We start from the raw sequence: 15,296 nt of genomic DNA, 5'->3' as shown, positions 1-15,296 counted from the left end.
GCGCGTTCAGAAGGATGCAACGTTTTGGAATGTTGAGATGGAAATCGGCTATGTAGATCGAACATGCCTCTCCACATGGAGAATTAAGGAATCACATCAGCTCTATTCATGGAATGTCTATCTGCAACATTCGACAACATTTGGCAAATGAACCGTGTGAAAGAGGTGTTTGGTGTTTAAAGCAGGACAAGGACTCACCCCATACACGTGCCTGGCGCCCGCGTTGGCAGCGAACATGGACAGGATGCCTGTCCCACTGCCCACGTCCAGAACTATCTTGTCCTTGAACATGTGCTTGTTGTGGTACATGGCATTCCTATAGGTCAGGGTCCGTACTTCATCCTTCAGCATCTCCTGTCCAACAGGGAACAAGATGGGAATGTTGATGGGATTGGGAATCTCACAGAGAGCTGAATCCTAACTTAAGTCGAATTTTCACTTAGGACATGGATTCAAACCTTATCGCAGAAGTATCGCGGAATATCCAGCCTTTAGTCATGCATTGGTGTCAATGGGAGACTAAGTGAATATTTGACTTAGGATTTCCAGAATGTGCAAGACTTTGTAACTCCGTGACAATGACTTTGTCCAGGAGTTTTACTTGGTCAGGTCATGGGGTCAGAAAAAACATGATACAGAGAGGACGTCAAGCTCAGAAAGACTTAACCCTATCAGTCCCGAGATCCCAGCAGAGATGGGCTTTTCATTCATCTGACTTTCAGTTATCTGCATGTCCAGCCCTCATATTCAGCCTCACAATTAAGTGTTTTACCATTTTATTTTCAGGACAACCAGGGCTACAAGCAGAACACAAAACGTCATTTGACTTAAACAGTTGCATTCATGGGTTTTATTGACAAATGTCCATTTAAAAACTAAGGTCTGTGAAAACATGTATATCTACCTAGTCAGTAACAACTGTTTGGAGTTTGTGACAGCAACTATGTGAGCTTATTATAGTATTACAGACAGTATGTCCTGGGATTTCCTATCATCTTCTATGTAGAAGAACCCCTTACCTTCTAATCACTCTTGTGTGGCTTGTGTGCTTCATAGAGCAAAGTAGTTTTTCATAGACAGCTTTAATAGTTTGCAGCTCAAACCATTCGGACTTGACAGACATTTTTGTATTAAAGCCCCGTCCCCAGACACCTTCGGAATCCACCCTTGTCTCAAAAACGCCGCTGTAGTGCAGCCCCCATTAATCACACAGACAAATTGTGTCTATGGGTACAACCCAGAAGTCTGTAACCCAAACACACCAAGTTAAAAAGGGCTGAGATGTCCAAAACGCCCTGGCAATACGGTGGGACTCATTGGGTTAATATCAGGCTAAGAGAGATTCAACAGAGTGTGGAAAATGTGTATATAAATGTCCTCATACAGGATGTAATGAATATGCTGCACTGAACAATTCAGAAGTGGGAGGTACAGGACATGTGTGTGTCCCAAATGTCACCATACTGTATAGCGTACTACTTTCCACCAGATCCCTATGGGTCCTGGTTGAAAGAAGTGCCCTACATAGTGAATATGGAGCCATTAGGGCCGTAGTGCATGTCCTCTTAAACATGTAGAAATGACAGCTTCTGGATTTCTATTCATAGAAAACGATCATAGTGACAGAGGCAGTATTTAGGCCGCATCACTGGCACAGGCTCTTTAAATAGATGTAGGTCTATAACGAAACCCTGCTGGGATTAACTGATACCCATCTATCTGCACACACACTCACACATTTTATCGGGGGCAGTTCTGTTCTTGGGTCTGCTTGGCATTCAGACTGTAACCTGACCCACATGCTAAATAAGGACCTCGATAGAAACACCTTTTTTGGTTGTTCCCATTCTCTTTTAGGATACCTAGAGCATTTGGGGTATGAGTCTGACACTTCAATAGATCACTATCTGGGTTATGAGTCTGACACTTCAATAGATCACTATCTGGGGTATGAGTCTGACTTCAATAGATCACTATCTGGGTTATGAGTCTGCCACTTCAATAGATCACTATCTGGGTTATGAGTCTGACACTTCAATAGATCACTATCTGGGGTATGAGTCTGACACTTCAATAGATCACTATCTGGGTTATGAGTCTAACACTTCAATAGATCACTATCTGGGTTATGAGTCTGACACTTCAATAGATCACTATCTGGGTTATGAGTCTGACACTTCAATAGATCACTATCTGGGGTATGAGTCTGACACTTCAATAGATCACTATCTGGGTTATGAGTCTGACAGTTCAATAGATCATCTCTGGGGTATGAGTCTGACACTTCAATACATCACTATCTGGGGTATGAGTCTGACACTTCAATAGATCACTATTTGGGGTATGAGTCTGACACTTCAATAGATCACTATCTGGGTTATGAGTCTGACACTTCAATAGATCATCTCTGGGGTATGAGTCTGACACTTCAATAGATCACTATCTGAGGTATGAGTCTGACACTTCAATAGATCACCTCTGGGGTATGAGTCTGACACTTCAATAGATCACTATCTGGGTTATGAGTCTGACACTTCAATAGATCACTATCTGGGGTATGAGTCTGACACTTCAATAGATCACTATCTGGGTTATGAGTCTGACACTTCAATAGATCACTATCTGGGGTATGAGTCTGACACTTCAATAGATAATCTCTGTGGTATGAGTCTGACACTTCAATAGATCACTATCTGGGTTATGAGTCTGTCACTTCAATAGATCACTATCTGTGGTATGAGTCTGACACTTCAATAGATCATCTCTGGGGTATGAGTCTGACACTTCAATAGATCACTATCTGGGGTATGAGTCTGACACTTCAATAGATCACTATCTGGGGTATGAGTCTGACACTTCAATAGATCATCTCTGGGGTATGAGTCTGACACTTCAATAGATCATCTCTGGGGTATGAGTCTGACACTTCAATAGATCACTATCTGGGGTATGAGTCTGACACTTCAATAGATCACTATCTGGGGTATGAGTCTGACACTTCAATAGATCATCTCTGGGTTATGAGTCTGACACTTCAATAGATCACTATCTGGGGTATGAGTCTGACACTTCAATAGATCACTATCTGAGGTATGAGTCTGACACTTCAATAGATCACCTCTGGGGTATGAGTCTGACACTTCAATAGAAAACTATCTGGGTTATGAGTCTGACACTTCAATAGATCACTATCTGGGGTATGAGTCTGACACTTCAATAGATCACTATCTGGGTTATGAGTCTGACACTTCAATAGATCACTATCTGGGGTATGAGTCTGACACTTCAATAGATAATCTCTGTGGTATGAGTCTGACACTTCAATAGATCACTATCTGGGTTATGAGTCTGTCACTTCAATAGATCACCTCTGGGGTATGAGCCTGACACTTCAATAGATCACTATCTGGGTTATGAGTCTGACACTTCAATAGATCATCTCTGGGGTATGAGTCTGACACTTCAATAGATCACTATCTGGGGTATGAGTCTGACACTTCAATAGATCACTATCTGGGGTATGAGTCTGACACTTCAATAGATCACTATCTGGGGTATGAGTCTTACTTCAATAGATCACTATCTGGGGTATGAGTCTGACACTTCAATAGATCATCTCTGGGGTATGAATCTGACACTTCAATAGATCACTATCTGGGGTATGAGTCTGACACTTCAATAGATCACTATCTGGGTTATGAGTCTGACAGTTTAATAGATCATCTCTGGGGTATGAGTCTGACACTTCAATAGATCACTATCTGGGGTATGAGTCTGACACTTCAATAGATCACTATTTGGGGTATGAGTCTGACACTTCAATAGATCATCTCTGGGTTATGAGTCTGACACTTCAATAGATCACTATCTGGGGTATGAGTCTGACACTTCAATAGATCACTATCTGAGGTATGAGTCTGACACTTCAATAGATCACCTCTGGGGTATGAGTCTGACACTTCAATAGATCACTGGGTCACTATGAGTCTGACACTTCAATAGATCACTATCTGGGTTATGAGTCTGACACTTCAATAGATCACTATCTGGGGTATGAGTCTGACACTTCAATAGATCACTATCTGGGTTATGAGTCTGACACTTCAATAGATAATCTCTGTGGTATGAGTCTGACACTTCAATAGATCACTATCTGGGTTATGAGTCTGTCACTTCAATAGATCACCTCTGGGGTATGAGCCTGACACTTCAATAGATCACTATCTGGGTTATGAGTCTGACACTTCAATAGATCACTATCTGTGGTATGAGTCTGACACTTCAATAGATCATCTCTGGGGTATGAGTCTGACACTTCAATAGATCACTATCTGGGGTATGAGTCTGACACTTCAATAGATCACTATCTGGGGTATGAGTCTGACACTTCAATAGATCATCTCTGGGGTATGAGTCTGACACTTCAATAGATCATCTCTGGGGTATGAGTCTGACACTTCAATAGATCACTATCTGGGGTATGAGTCTGACACTTCAATAGATCACTATCTGGGGTATGAGTCTGACACTTCAATAGATCATCTCTGGGTTATGAGTCTGACACTTCAATAGATCACTATCTGGGGTATGAGTCTGACACTTCAATAGATCACTATCTGGGTATGAGTCTGACACTTCAATAGATCATCTCTGGGGTATGAGTCTGACACTTCAATAGAAAACTATCTGGGTTATGAGTCTGACACTTCAATAGATCACCCCTGGGGTATGAGTCTGACACTTCAATAGATCACTATCTGGGTTATGAGTCTGACACTTCAATAGATCACTATCTGGGGTATGAGTCTGACACTTCAATAGATCATCTCTGTGGTATGAGTCTGACACTTCAATAGATCACTATCTGGGTTATGAGTCTGTCACTTCAATAGATCACCTCTGGGGTATGAGCCTGACACTTCAATAGATCACTATCTGGGTTATGAGTCTGACACTTCAATAGATCATCTCTGGGGTATGAGTCTGACACTTCAATAGATCACTATCTGGGGTATGAGTCTGACACTTCAATAGATCACTATCTGGGGTATGAGTCTGACACTTCAATAGATCACTATCTGGGGTATGAGTCTTACTTCAATAGATCACTATCTGGGGTATGAGTCTGACACTTCAATAGATCATCTCTGGGGTATGAATCTGACACTTCAATAGATCACTATCTGGGGTATGAGTCTGACACTTCAATAGATCACTATCTGGGTTATGAGTCTGACAGTTTAATAGATCATCTCTGGGGTATGAGTCTGACACTTCAATAGATCACTATCTGGGGTATGAGTCTGACACTTCAATAGATCACTATTTGGGGTATGAGTCTGACACTTCAATAGATCATCTCTGGGTTATGAGTCTGACACTTCAATAGATCACTATCTGGGGTATGAGTCTGACACTTCAATAGATCACTATCTGAGGTATGAGTCTGACACTTCAATAGATCACCTCTGGGGTATGAGTCTGACACTTCAATAGATCACTATCTGGGTTATGAGTCTGACACTTCAATAGATCACTATCTGGGGTATGAGTCTGACACTTCAATAGATCACTATCTGGGTTATGAGTCTGACACTTCAATAGATCACTATCTGGGGTATGAGTCTGACACTTCAATAGATAATCTCTGTGGTATGAGTCTGACACTTCAATAGATCACTATCTGGGTTATGAGTCTGTCACTTCAATAGATCACCTCTGGGGTATGAGCCTGACACTTCAATAGATCACTATCTGGGTTATGAGTCTGACACTTCAATAGATCACTATCTGTGGTATGAGTCTGACACTTCAATAGATCATCTCTGGGGTATGAGTCTGACACTTCAATAGATCACTATCTGGGGTATGAGTCTGACACTTCAATAGATCACTATCTGGGGTATGAGTCTGACTTCAATAGATCACTATCTGGGGTATGAGTCTGACACTTCAATAGATCATCTCTGGGGTATGAGTCTGACACTTCAATAGATCACTATCTGAGGTATGAGTCTGACACTTCAATAGATCACTATCTGGGGTATGAGTCTGACACTTCAATAGATCATCTCTGGGGTATGAGTCTGACACTTCAATAGATCACTATCTGGGGTATGAGTCTGACTTCAATAGATCACTATCTGGGTTATGAGTCTGACACTTCAATGCCCCGCCCTCTTTCCTTTACATGCCAGGTACCAGAATGTAAACCAGTCAGTCCATTAGTCAGCTCCTTAGTTGTTCAGTCAGTCCGTCTGTATGGTCTCCTAACTACAGTGCCTCCAGAAAATATTCACACCACTTGACTTTTTCCACATTCTGTTCTGTTACAGCCTTTTCTTGGTCACTGGCCCACAAACAATAGCGTATAATGTCAACGTGGAATTACATGTTTAGAATTTTGTACAAATTAATAACAAATGAAAAGTTGAAATGTCTTGAGCAATAAGTTTTCAACGACTTTGTTATGGAAAGCCTAAGTTCAGGAGTACAAATTTGCTTAACAAGTCACATAATAATGTACATATTAATTGCATGGTGTAACGTTCGTCGTTGGGAGAAAGAGAGGAGGACCAAGGTGCAGCGTGGTAAGTATTCATTATGCCTTTTAATGAAAATTGAATACTCGAACAAAACAACAAAACACAATAAACAAAACAGTCCTGAACGGTGAAATAAATCACGGAACAGAAAAGAATCACCCAAAACTCAAAAGTGAAACCAGGCTACCTAAGTATGGTTCTCAATCAGGGACAATGATTGACAGCTGCCACTGATTGAGAACCATACCAGGCCAAACACAGAAATCCCAAATGATAGAAAAAGGAACATAGACTGCCCACCCCAACTCACACCTTGACCATACTAAAACAAAGACAAAATAAAGGAACTAAGGTCAGAACGTGACACATGGACTCTGTGTGCAATAATAGTGTTTAACACGATGATTTTTGAACGACTACCTCATCTCTGAACCCCACACATACAATTATCTGTAAGATCCCTCAGTCGAGCAGTGAATTTCAAACACAGATTGAACCACAAAGACCAGGGATGTTTCCCAATGCCTCCCAAAGAAGGGCACCTATTGGTTTGGTGAAGAAGGGCACCTTTGAGCACGGTGAAGTTATTAATTATGCTTTGGATGGTGTATCAATACACCCAGTCACTACAAAGATACAGGCGTCCTTCCCTAACTCAGTTGCCAGAGAGGAAGGAAAATGCTCAGGGATTTCACCATGAGGCCAATAGTGACTTTAAAACAGTTACAGAGTTTAATGGATGTTATAGGAGAAAAGTGAGGATGGATCAACAACAGTGTAGTTACTCTACAATACTAACCTAAATGACAGAGTGAAAAGGAGGAAACCTGTACACAATAAAAATATTCCGAAACATGAATCCTGTTCGAATAAGGCACTAAAGTAAAACTGCAAAAAAATGTGTCAAAGAAATTAACTTTATGTTTTGAATACAAAGTGTAATGTTTGGGGCAAATCCATCACTAAGTACCACTCTTCATATTTTTAAGCATGTTGGTGGCTGCATCATGTTATAGGTATGCTTGTCATTGGCAAGGAAGAAGAGGAAAACATGTTCAGTCTGCTTTCCAACAGACAATGGGAGACTAATTCACCTTTCAGCAGGACAATAACCTAAAACACAAGGCCAAATCTACACTGGAGTTGCTTACCAAGACGACATTGAATGTTCCTGAGTAGCCTAGTTACAGTTTTGACTTACATCGGCTTGAAAATCTATTGCAAAACTTGAAAATGGCTGTCTAGCAATGATCAACATCCAATTTGACAGAGCTTGAAGAATTATTTTAAGAATAATGTGCAAATATTGTACAATTCAAGTGTGCAAAGCTCTTAGAGACTTGCCCAGAATGACTCACAGCTGTCATCACTGACAAAAGTGATTCTAACATGTACTGACTTAGGGGGTTGTATACGTATCTAATCAAGATATATTAGTATTTTATTTTATTTTGTATAATTATTATTGTATAATTGTATTATTATTATTATTATTATTATTTTATTTTTTAAATGAACATTACAGAGTATGTGGATTGTTGACAAAAACTAAAATGTAATCCATTTTAACCCCACTTTGTAACACAAAAAAATTTGGAAAAAGTAAAAGGTTGTGAATACTTTCTGAAGGAACTATATCTACCTCATGGATGAGTATCCTACCTACCTACCTACCTACCTACCTACCTACCTACCTACCTACCTACCTACCTACCTACCTACCTATCTACCTCATGGATGAGTATCCTACCTACCTATCTACCTCATGGATGAGTATCCTACCTACCTACCTACCTCATGGATGAGTATCCTACCTACCTATCTACCTCATGGATGAGTATCCTACCTACCTACCTACCTCATGGATGAGTATCCTACCTACCTACCTACCTACCTACCTACCTACCTACCTCATGGATGAGTATCCTACCTACCTACCTACCTCATGGATGAGTATCCTACCTACCTACCTACCTATCTACCTCATGGATGAGTATCCTACCTACCTATCTACCTCATGGATGAGTATCCTACCTACCTATCTACCTCATGGATGAGTATCCTACCTACCTATCTACCTCATGGATGAGTATCCTACCTACCTATCTACCTCATGGATGAGTATCCTACCTACCTACCTACCTACCTACCTACCTACCTACCTCATGGATGAGTATCCTACCTACCTACCTCATGGATGAGTATCCTACCTACCTACCTACCTCATGGATGAGTATCCTACCTACCTACCTACCTCATGGATGAGTATCCTACCTACCTATCTACCTCATGGATGAGTATCCTACCTACCTACCTACCTCATGGATGAGTATCCTACCTACCTACCTACCTCATGGATGAGTATCCTACCTACCTACCTCATGGATGAGTATCCTACCTACCTACCTACCTCATGGATGAGTATCCTACCTACCTATCTACCTCATGGATGAGTATCCTACCTACCTACCTACCTCATGGATGAGTATCCTACCTATCTACCTCATGGATGAGTATCCTACCTACCTACCTACCTCATGGATGAGTATCCTACCTACCTACCTCATGGATGAGTATCCTACCTACCTACCTACCTCATGGATGAGTATCCTACCTACCTACCTACCTCATGGATGAGTATCCTACCTACCTACCTACCTCATGGATGAGTATCCTACCTATCTACCTCATGGATGAGTATCCTACCTACCTACCTACCTCATGGATGAGTATCCTACCTACCTACCTCATGGATGAGTATCCTACCTACCTACCTACCTACCTACCTCATGGATGAGTATCCTACCTACCTACCTACCTCATGGATGAGTATCCTACCTACCTACCTACCTACCTCATGGATGAGTATCCTACCTACCTACCTCATGGATGAGTATCCTACCTACCTCATGGATGAGTATCCTACCTACCTACCTCATGGATGAGTATCCTACCTACCTATCTACCTCATGGATGAGTATCCTACCTACCTACCTCATGGATGAGTATCCTACCTACCTACCTCATGGATGAGTATTCTACCTACCTACCTCATGGATGAGTATCCTACCTACCTCATGGATGAGTATCCTACCTACCTACCTCATGGATGAGTATCCTACCTACCTACCTCATGGATGAGTATCCTACCTACCTACCTACCTCATGGATGAGTATCCTACCTACCTACCTACCTCATGGATGAGTATCCTACCTACCTACCTACCTCATGGATGAGTATCCTACCTACCTACCTACCTCATGGATGAGTATCCTACCTACCTACCTCATGGATGAGTATCCTACCTACCTACCTACCTACCTACCTACCTCATGGATGAGTATCCTACCTACCTACCTCATGGATGAGTATACCTACCTACCTACCTACCTACCTACCTACCTCATGGATGAGTATCCTACCTACCTCATGGATGAGTATCCTACCTACCTATCTACCTCATGGATGAGTATCCTACCTACCTACCTCATGGATGAGTATCCTACCTACCTATCTACCTCATGGGTGAGTATCCTACCTACCTACCTACCAGATGAGTATCCTACCTACCTACCTACCTACCTACCTACCTACCTCATGGGTGAGTATCCTACCTACCTACCTCATGGGTGAGTATCCTACCTACCTCATGGGTGAGCATCCTACCTACCTACCTCATGGATGAGTATCCTACCTACCTCATGGATGAGTATCCTACCTACCTACCTACCTCATGGATGAGTATCCTACCTAACTACCTCATGGATGAGTATCCTACCTACCTACCTCATGGATGAGTATCCTACCTACCTACCTCATGGATGAGCATCCTACCTACCTACCTCGTGGATGAGTATCCTACCTACCTACCTCGTGGATGAGTCTCCTACCTACCTACCTACCTACCTACCTCATGGGTGAGTATCCTACCTACCTACCTCATGGGTGAGTATCCTACCTACCTCATGGATGAGTATCCTACCTACCTACCTCATGGATGAGTATCCTACCTACCTATCTACCTCATGGATGAGTATTCTACCTACCTACCTCATGGATGAGTATCCTACCTACCTACCTACCTACCTACCTCATGGATGAGTATCCTACCTACCTACCTACCTCATGGATGAGTATCCTACCTACCTACCTACCTACCTACCTACCTACCTACCTCATGGATGAGTATCCTACCTACCTACCTCATGGATGAGTATCCTACCTACCTCATGGATGAGTATCCTACCTACCTACCTCATGGATGAGTATCCTACCTACCTATCTACCTCATGGATGAGTATCCTACCTACCTACCTCATGGATGAGTATCCTACCTACCTACCTACCTACCTCATGGATGAGTATCCTACCTACCTACCTACCTCATGGATGAGTATCCTACCTACCTACCTACCTCATGGATGAGTATCCTACCTACCTACCTCATGGATGAGTATCCTACCTACCTCATGGATGAGTATCCTACCTACCTACCTCATGGATGAGTATCCTACCTACCTACCTCATGGATGAGTATCCTACCTACCTACCTCATGGATGAGTATCCTACCTACCTACCTACCTCATGGATGAGTATTCTACCTACCTACCTCATGGATGAGTATCCTACCTACCTCATGGATGAGTATCCTACCTACCTACCTCATGGATGAGTATCCTACCTACCTACCTCATGGATGAGTATCCTACCTACCTACCTACCTCATGGATGAGTATCCTACCTACCTACCTACCTACCTCATGGATGAGTATCCTACCTACCTACCTACCTACCTCATGGATGAGTATCCTACCTACCTACCTACCTCATGGATGAGTATCCTACCTACCTACCTCATGGATGAGTATCCTACCTACCTACCTACCTACCTCATGGATGAGTATCCTACCTACCTACCTCATGGATGAGTATCCTACCTACCTACCTACCTACCTCATGGATGAGTATCCTACCTACCTCATGGATGAGTATCCTACCTACCTATCTACCTCATGGATGAGTATCCTACCTACCTACCTCATGGATGAGTATCCTACCTACCTATCTACCTCATGGGTGAGTATCCTACCTACCTACCTACCTACCTCATGGGTGAGTATCCTACCTACCTACCTCATGGGTGAGTATCCTACCTACCTCATGGGTGAGCATCCTACCTACCTACCTCATGGATGAGTATCCTACCTACCTCATGGATGAGTATCCTACCTACCTACCTACCTCATGGATGAGTATCCTACCTACCTACCTCATGGATGAGTATCCTACCTACCTACCTCATGGATGAGCATCCTACCTACCTACCTCGTGGATGAGTATCCTACCTACCTACCTCGTGGATGAGTCTCCTACCTACCTACCTACCTACCTCATGGGTGAGTATCCTACCTACCTACCTCATGGGTGAGCATCCTACCTACCTACCTCGTGGATGAGTATCCTACCTACCTACCTCGTGGATGAGTCTCCTACCTACCTCATGGATGAGTATTCTACCTACCTCGTGGATGAGTCTCCTACCTACCTCATGGATGAGTATCCTACCTACCTACCTACCTACCTCATGGATGAGTCTCCTACCTACCTCATGGATGAGTATTCTACCTACCTCGTGGATGAGTCTCCTACCTACCTCATGGATGAGTATCCTACCTACCTACCTACCTACCTACCTACCTACCTACCTACCTACCTACCTACCTACCTCATGGATGAGTCTCCTACCTAACTCATGGATGAGTATCCTACCTACCTACCTATCTGATGGATGAGTCTCCTTCCTACCTACCTACCTCATGGATGAGTCTCCTACCTACCTACCTATCTGATGGATGAGTCTCCTACCCATCTACCCACTTCATGTATGAATCCCCTACCTACCTCATGAATGCCAAAGTGGGCGTAGGAGTCAAAGTAGTAGTCCTGTGATGTCATTTCCTCCGGGTTGAGCAGCTTTGCAATCTTGCCGCGCCCGGGGCAGGTGGGAAGGGCCGCTACATGGGGCGTATGTGGAGGGTGTGGCACATGGTGGACAGTTGGCACAGGTTTGGGCAAGGAGGCAGGCTGAAAGGACTGCGACTGGGGGGTAGTGATGGTACACTGCCGCTAAGAGAGAGGAGGGGGTGAGGCAGAGAGAAATAGGGAATATGAAGATAGAGAGGAGGGTAGGGATAGAGCAAATGAAGAGACAGAAATAAAGATGGACAATGTGGGGAGGAAAGAGAGATGGGAGAGTGAGAGATGAAAAGGGAGGGAGGGAGGGAGGGAGGGAGGGAGGGAGGGAGGGAGGGAGGGAGGGAGGGAGGGAGGGAGGGAGGGAGGGAGGGAGGGAGGGAGGGAGGGAGGGAGGGAGAGAGAGATTGAGAATTAGGGACAGACAAAAGTGAGTGTAGGTGTATTTGAAGAGAGGGCACTTGAACATTATCAGAGAAGAGCAACAGGACTGGATCTGTTTGCAGTAACAAATCGCTTTCAATACAGTGCACTTTGATTCAAAACCATTTGTTATAGCATTACATTGCTAAATGTGCTATTTGTAAACACAGTGAAACACTTAGAATGCATTAGAGGTCACTTGGTAGGCTAGATTACATAATGTTACGTACGCATCTACCCGTTTTCAGAGCAGCAGGAGTCCATGCGACAGATTGTGCAGAATGGATAGTGAAATCAGCACCAAGGACAGCGCACACGCTAACCACTACAGATAATTTCTGCATTGCATGTCTTTGCAAATGTAATATTTTAACGGGATATATGCCATAACAATTTACAAAAACAACTAAACGTTGCATGTGTCTGCATTGCTTTTTACAGACACCAGTAGTCGATACAATATCGATTACTTCGAAACTGACAAAGACACTAAAACATTAATAAACAGAACCATCAGTAATTGATTATTATCAATTATAGCAATATAACGAAAGATTTTGACCAGCATATGTCACTCCTTGGATCATTTACCAGCGAACTGACATACCTCAGAATTGTCCGGCTCCGCCATTTTTCTCCGTAGGAGCAGGCAACGCGAGTGCCTCAGTCCCATATGAGCCAACGAGATTTCTTCAACCCAGGGAGGGAAAATCTTGTATAAAATAAACTTAGTAGCTCTCTTTCGATAAGCTAGATTTATTTTCTCTAGATTGACATAAATGATGCAAACGTTTAATATCGAAAATAGTTCATATTTTAGGCTAAATTCCAACTTATTGTTAGCCCCCTAAAAAGTTATCATGCTCTTCTAAAACATTTGTTTCACATCGATAAAAACGACAGGTATCCATTTTGTAAAAGTTACAGGTGGTTCCTATAGAGGCACTTGGGCATCAAATGCACCAGCACTCCGAAATAACCTTCCTCTCTACTCTTGCGCACTGCAACACATGTCTATGATGCAAGCAAACTATACCAAGGTGCCTGTAGTCCACGTTAGGAAAATACATCTTCATACTCGGCTTCTCCTCCACAGTTGTTTTCCAGGTCTATCAACGTAAGTCACAAGTCGTTGGCTTGAAATCGCCCCATCAGTGATATTTCTATTCGGAGAAGGATGCGCTGTCCTCCGTTTGACTTGGCTACGTTCCCATTTATGGCAAAAGTTGAACGTGAGTTTTGAGTTGGAGCTGTTCATTACGGTTATACGGGCAGTCAGGCACCCGTTTTTCCATGAACCGGCTCGTGATCAGAAGTTATAAATCGATGCTTCCCACGCGCCAGATGCCTCTCTTCACCTTCACAACAGATTTTCCGGCAGAATATAGAGAGATGCTGTATATAGCGGACCAATTGCCGTACTTCTCGACTTTCGCAGGATTCCCCACCGTGCAGAGCAATTATTATAAGCACGAAAGTGTCTGTACCTTTGCAGCATACGTTTCCCCCATACTGCATCTAACCTACTTTATATGAGCCACGACCTTGAAGGCATGTTCTAGCTAGCCTACTTTCGTCATTAACACAAGAAAGACATTCAATCATTTGGGGCAAAATGGATCGAAACTGTGCGTACTTTTCCTAAATGATACGAATGAATCTTGACACTCTCCCAGGCGGGCCATTCGATCTTAAATGTGAACATTTGTGAATGATCTAATTTGCAGATTCATTACAAAGTTGGAAATCTAATCGCCTACAGGTGTTTAGTTTATTTCCCCAAAGTGTCATTATGCGTAATGAGCACTTGGATCGCGATACAATAATTGCGGCTTTTAAGGTTGCACTGCAATTTCAAAATCTAAAATCTCTATGATTGATGGGCTACACATACTGTAATAAGTATCATCCGTTATCATATGTTCAGCATCACACTGACCAGACCTAAGAATCAGAAAACGTTGTTGCAATGCAACAGTGCTACTACTTCTCTATGTGTTTTACAAAACATCATCCATATATTTTTTATATCTTATTAATATCTTATATATTCATAGAATAATAACATAGAAATAAGTCAAGTCCATTCATTTAATGGCGCATATTTGCACAAACAGCCTTGTATTTCAACACTAAACTGTGATACTTGCAGACACATTGTATATTATCCGAAAAACACCATATGACTAAGTGTCTTTCGACTAAAGCGAAATCTTGTTCTGGAGCAGATGCCTCGAGCCTGTTCCTGATTATAGATTGAGGAGGTGTGAGTTTATTGTTAGGCAGCTATAGCAGCTTCCCCCACATCACCACTGCCTGCCTGCCTGCCTCCCACTTCCCTGCTTGTGTAATG

At 42.7% G+C, this 15,296-nt stretch overlaps 1 protein-coding gene across 1 annotated transcript in view; it reads right to left on the bottom strand.

Annotated features, from left to right (window-relative positions):
• LOC124025815 (protein arginine N-methyltransferase 8-B-like) overlaps positions 1 to 14,449 on the bottom strand; it is a gene marked incomplete at its 3' end in the record, with an annotated part of 27,030 nt that extends 12,581 nt beyond the window's left edge. Inside the window, exons 1-3 of the mRNA XM_046339139.1 lie at positions 13,551 to 14,449; positions 12,449 to 12,673; positions 199 to 354 (exon numbers count right to left, since the gene is read on the bottom strand). Of these exons, the coding sequence (XP_046195095.1) occupies positions 199 to 354; positions 12,449 to 12,673; positions 13,551 to 13,616 (447 nt within the window). The remainder of the gene's footprint in view (positions 1 to 198; positions 355 to 12,448; positions 12,674 to 13,550) is intronic.
• Between the last annotated feature and the right edge of the window lie 847 nt (positions 14,450 to 15,296).

The sequence above is a fragment of the Oncorhynchus gorbuscha genome, unplaced genomic scaffold, assembly GCF_021184085.1.
Source record: "Oncorhynchus gorbuscha isolate QuinsamMale2020 ecotype Even-year unplaced genomic scaffold, OgorEven_v1.0 Un_scaffold_2460, whole genome shotgun sequence".
Lineage (NCBI taxonomy): Eukaryota > Metazoa > Chordata > Actinopteri > Salmoniformes > Salmonidae > Oncorhynchus > Oncorhynchus gorbuscha.
This window is presented reverse-complemented; position numbering and strand designations above follow the sequence as displayed.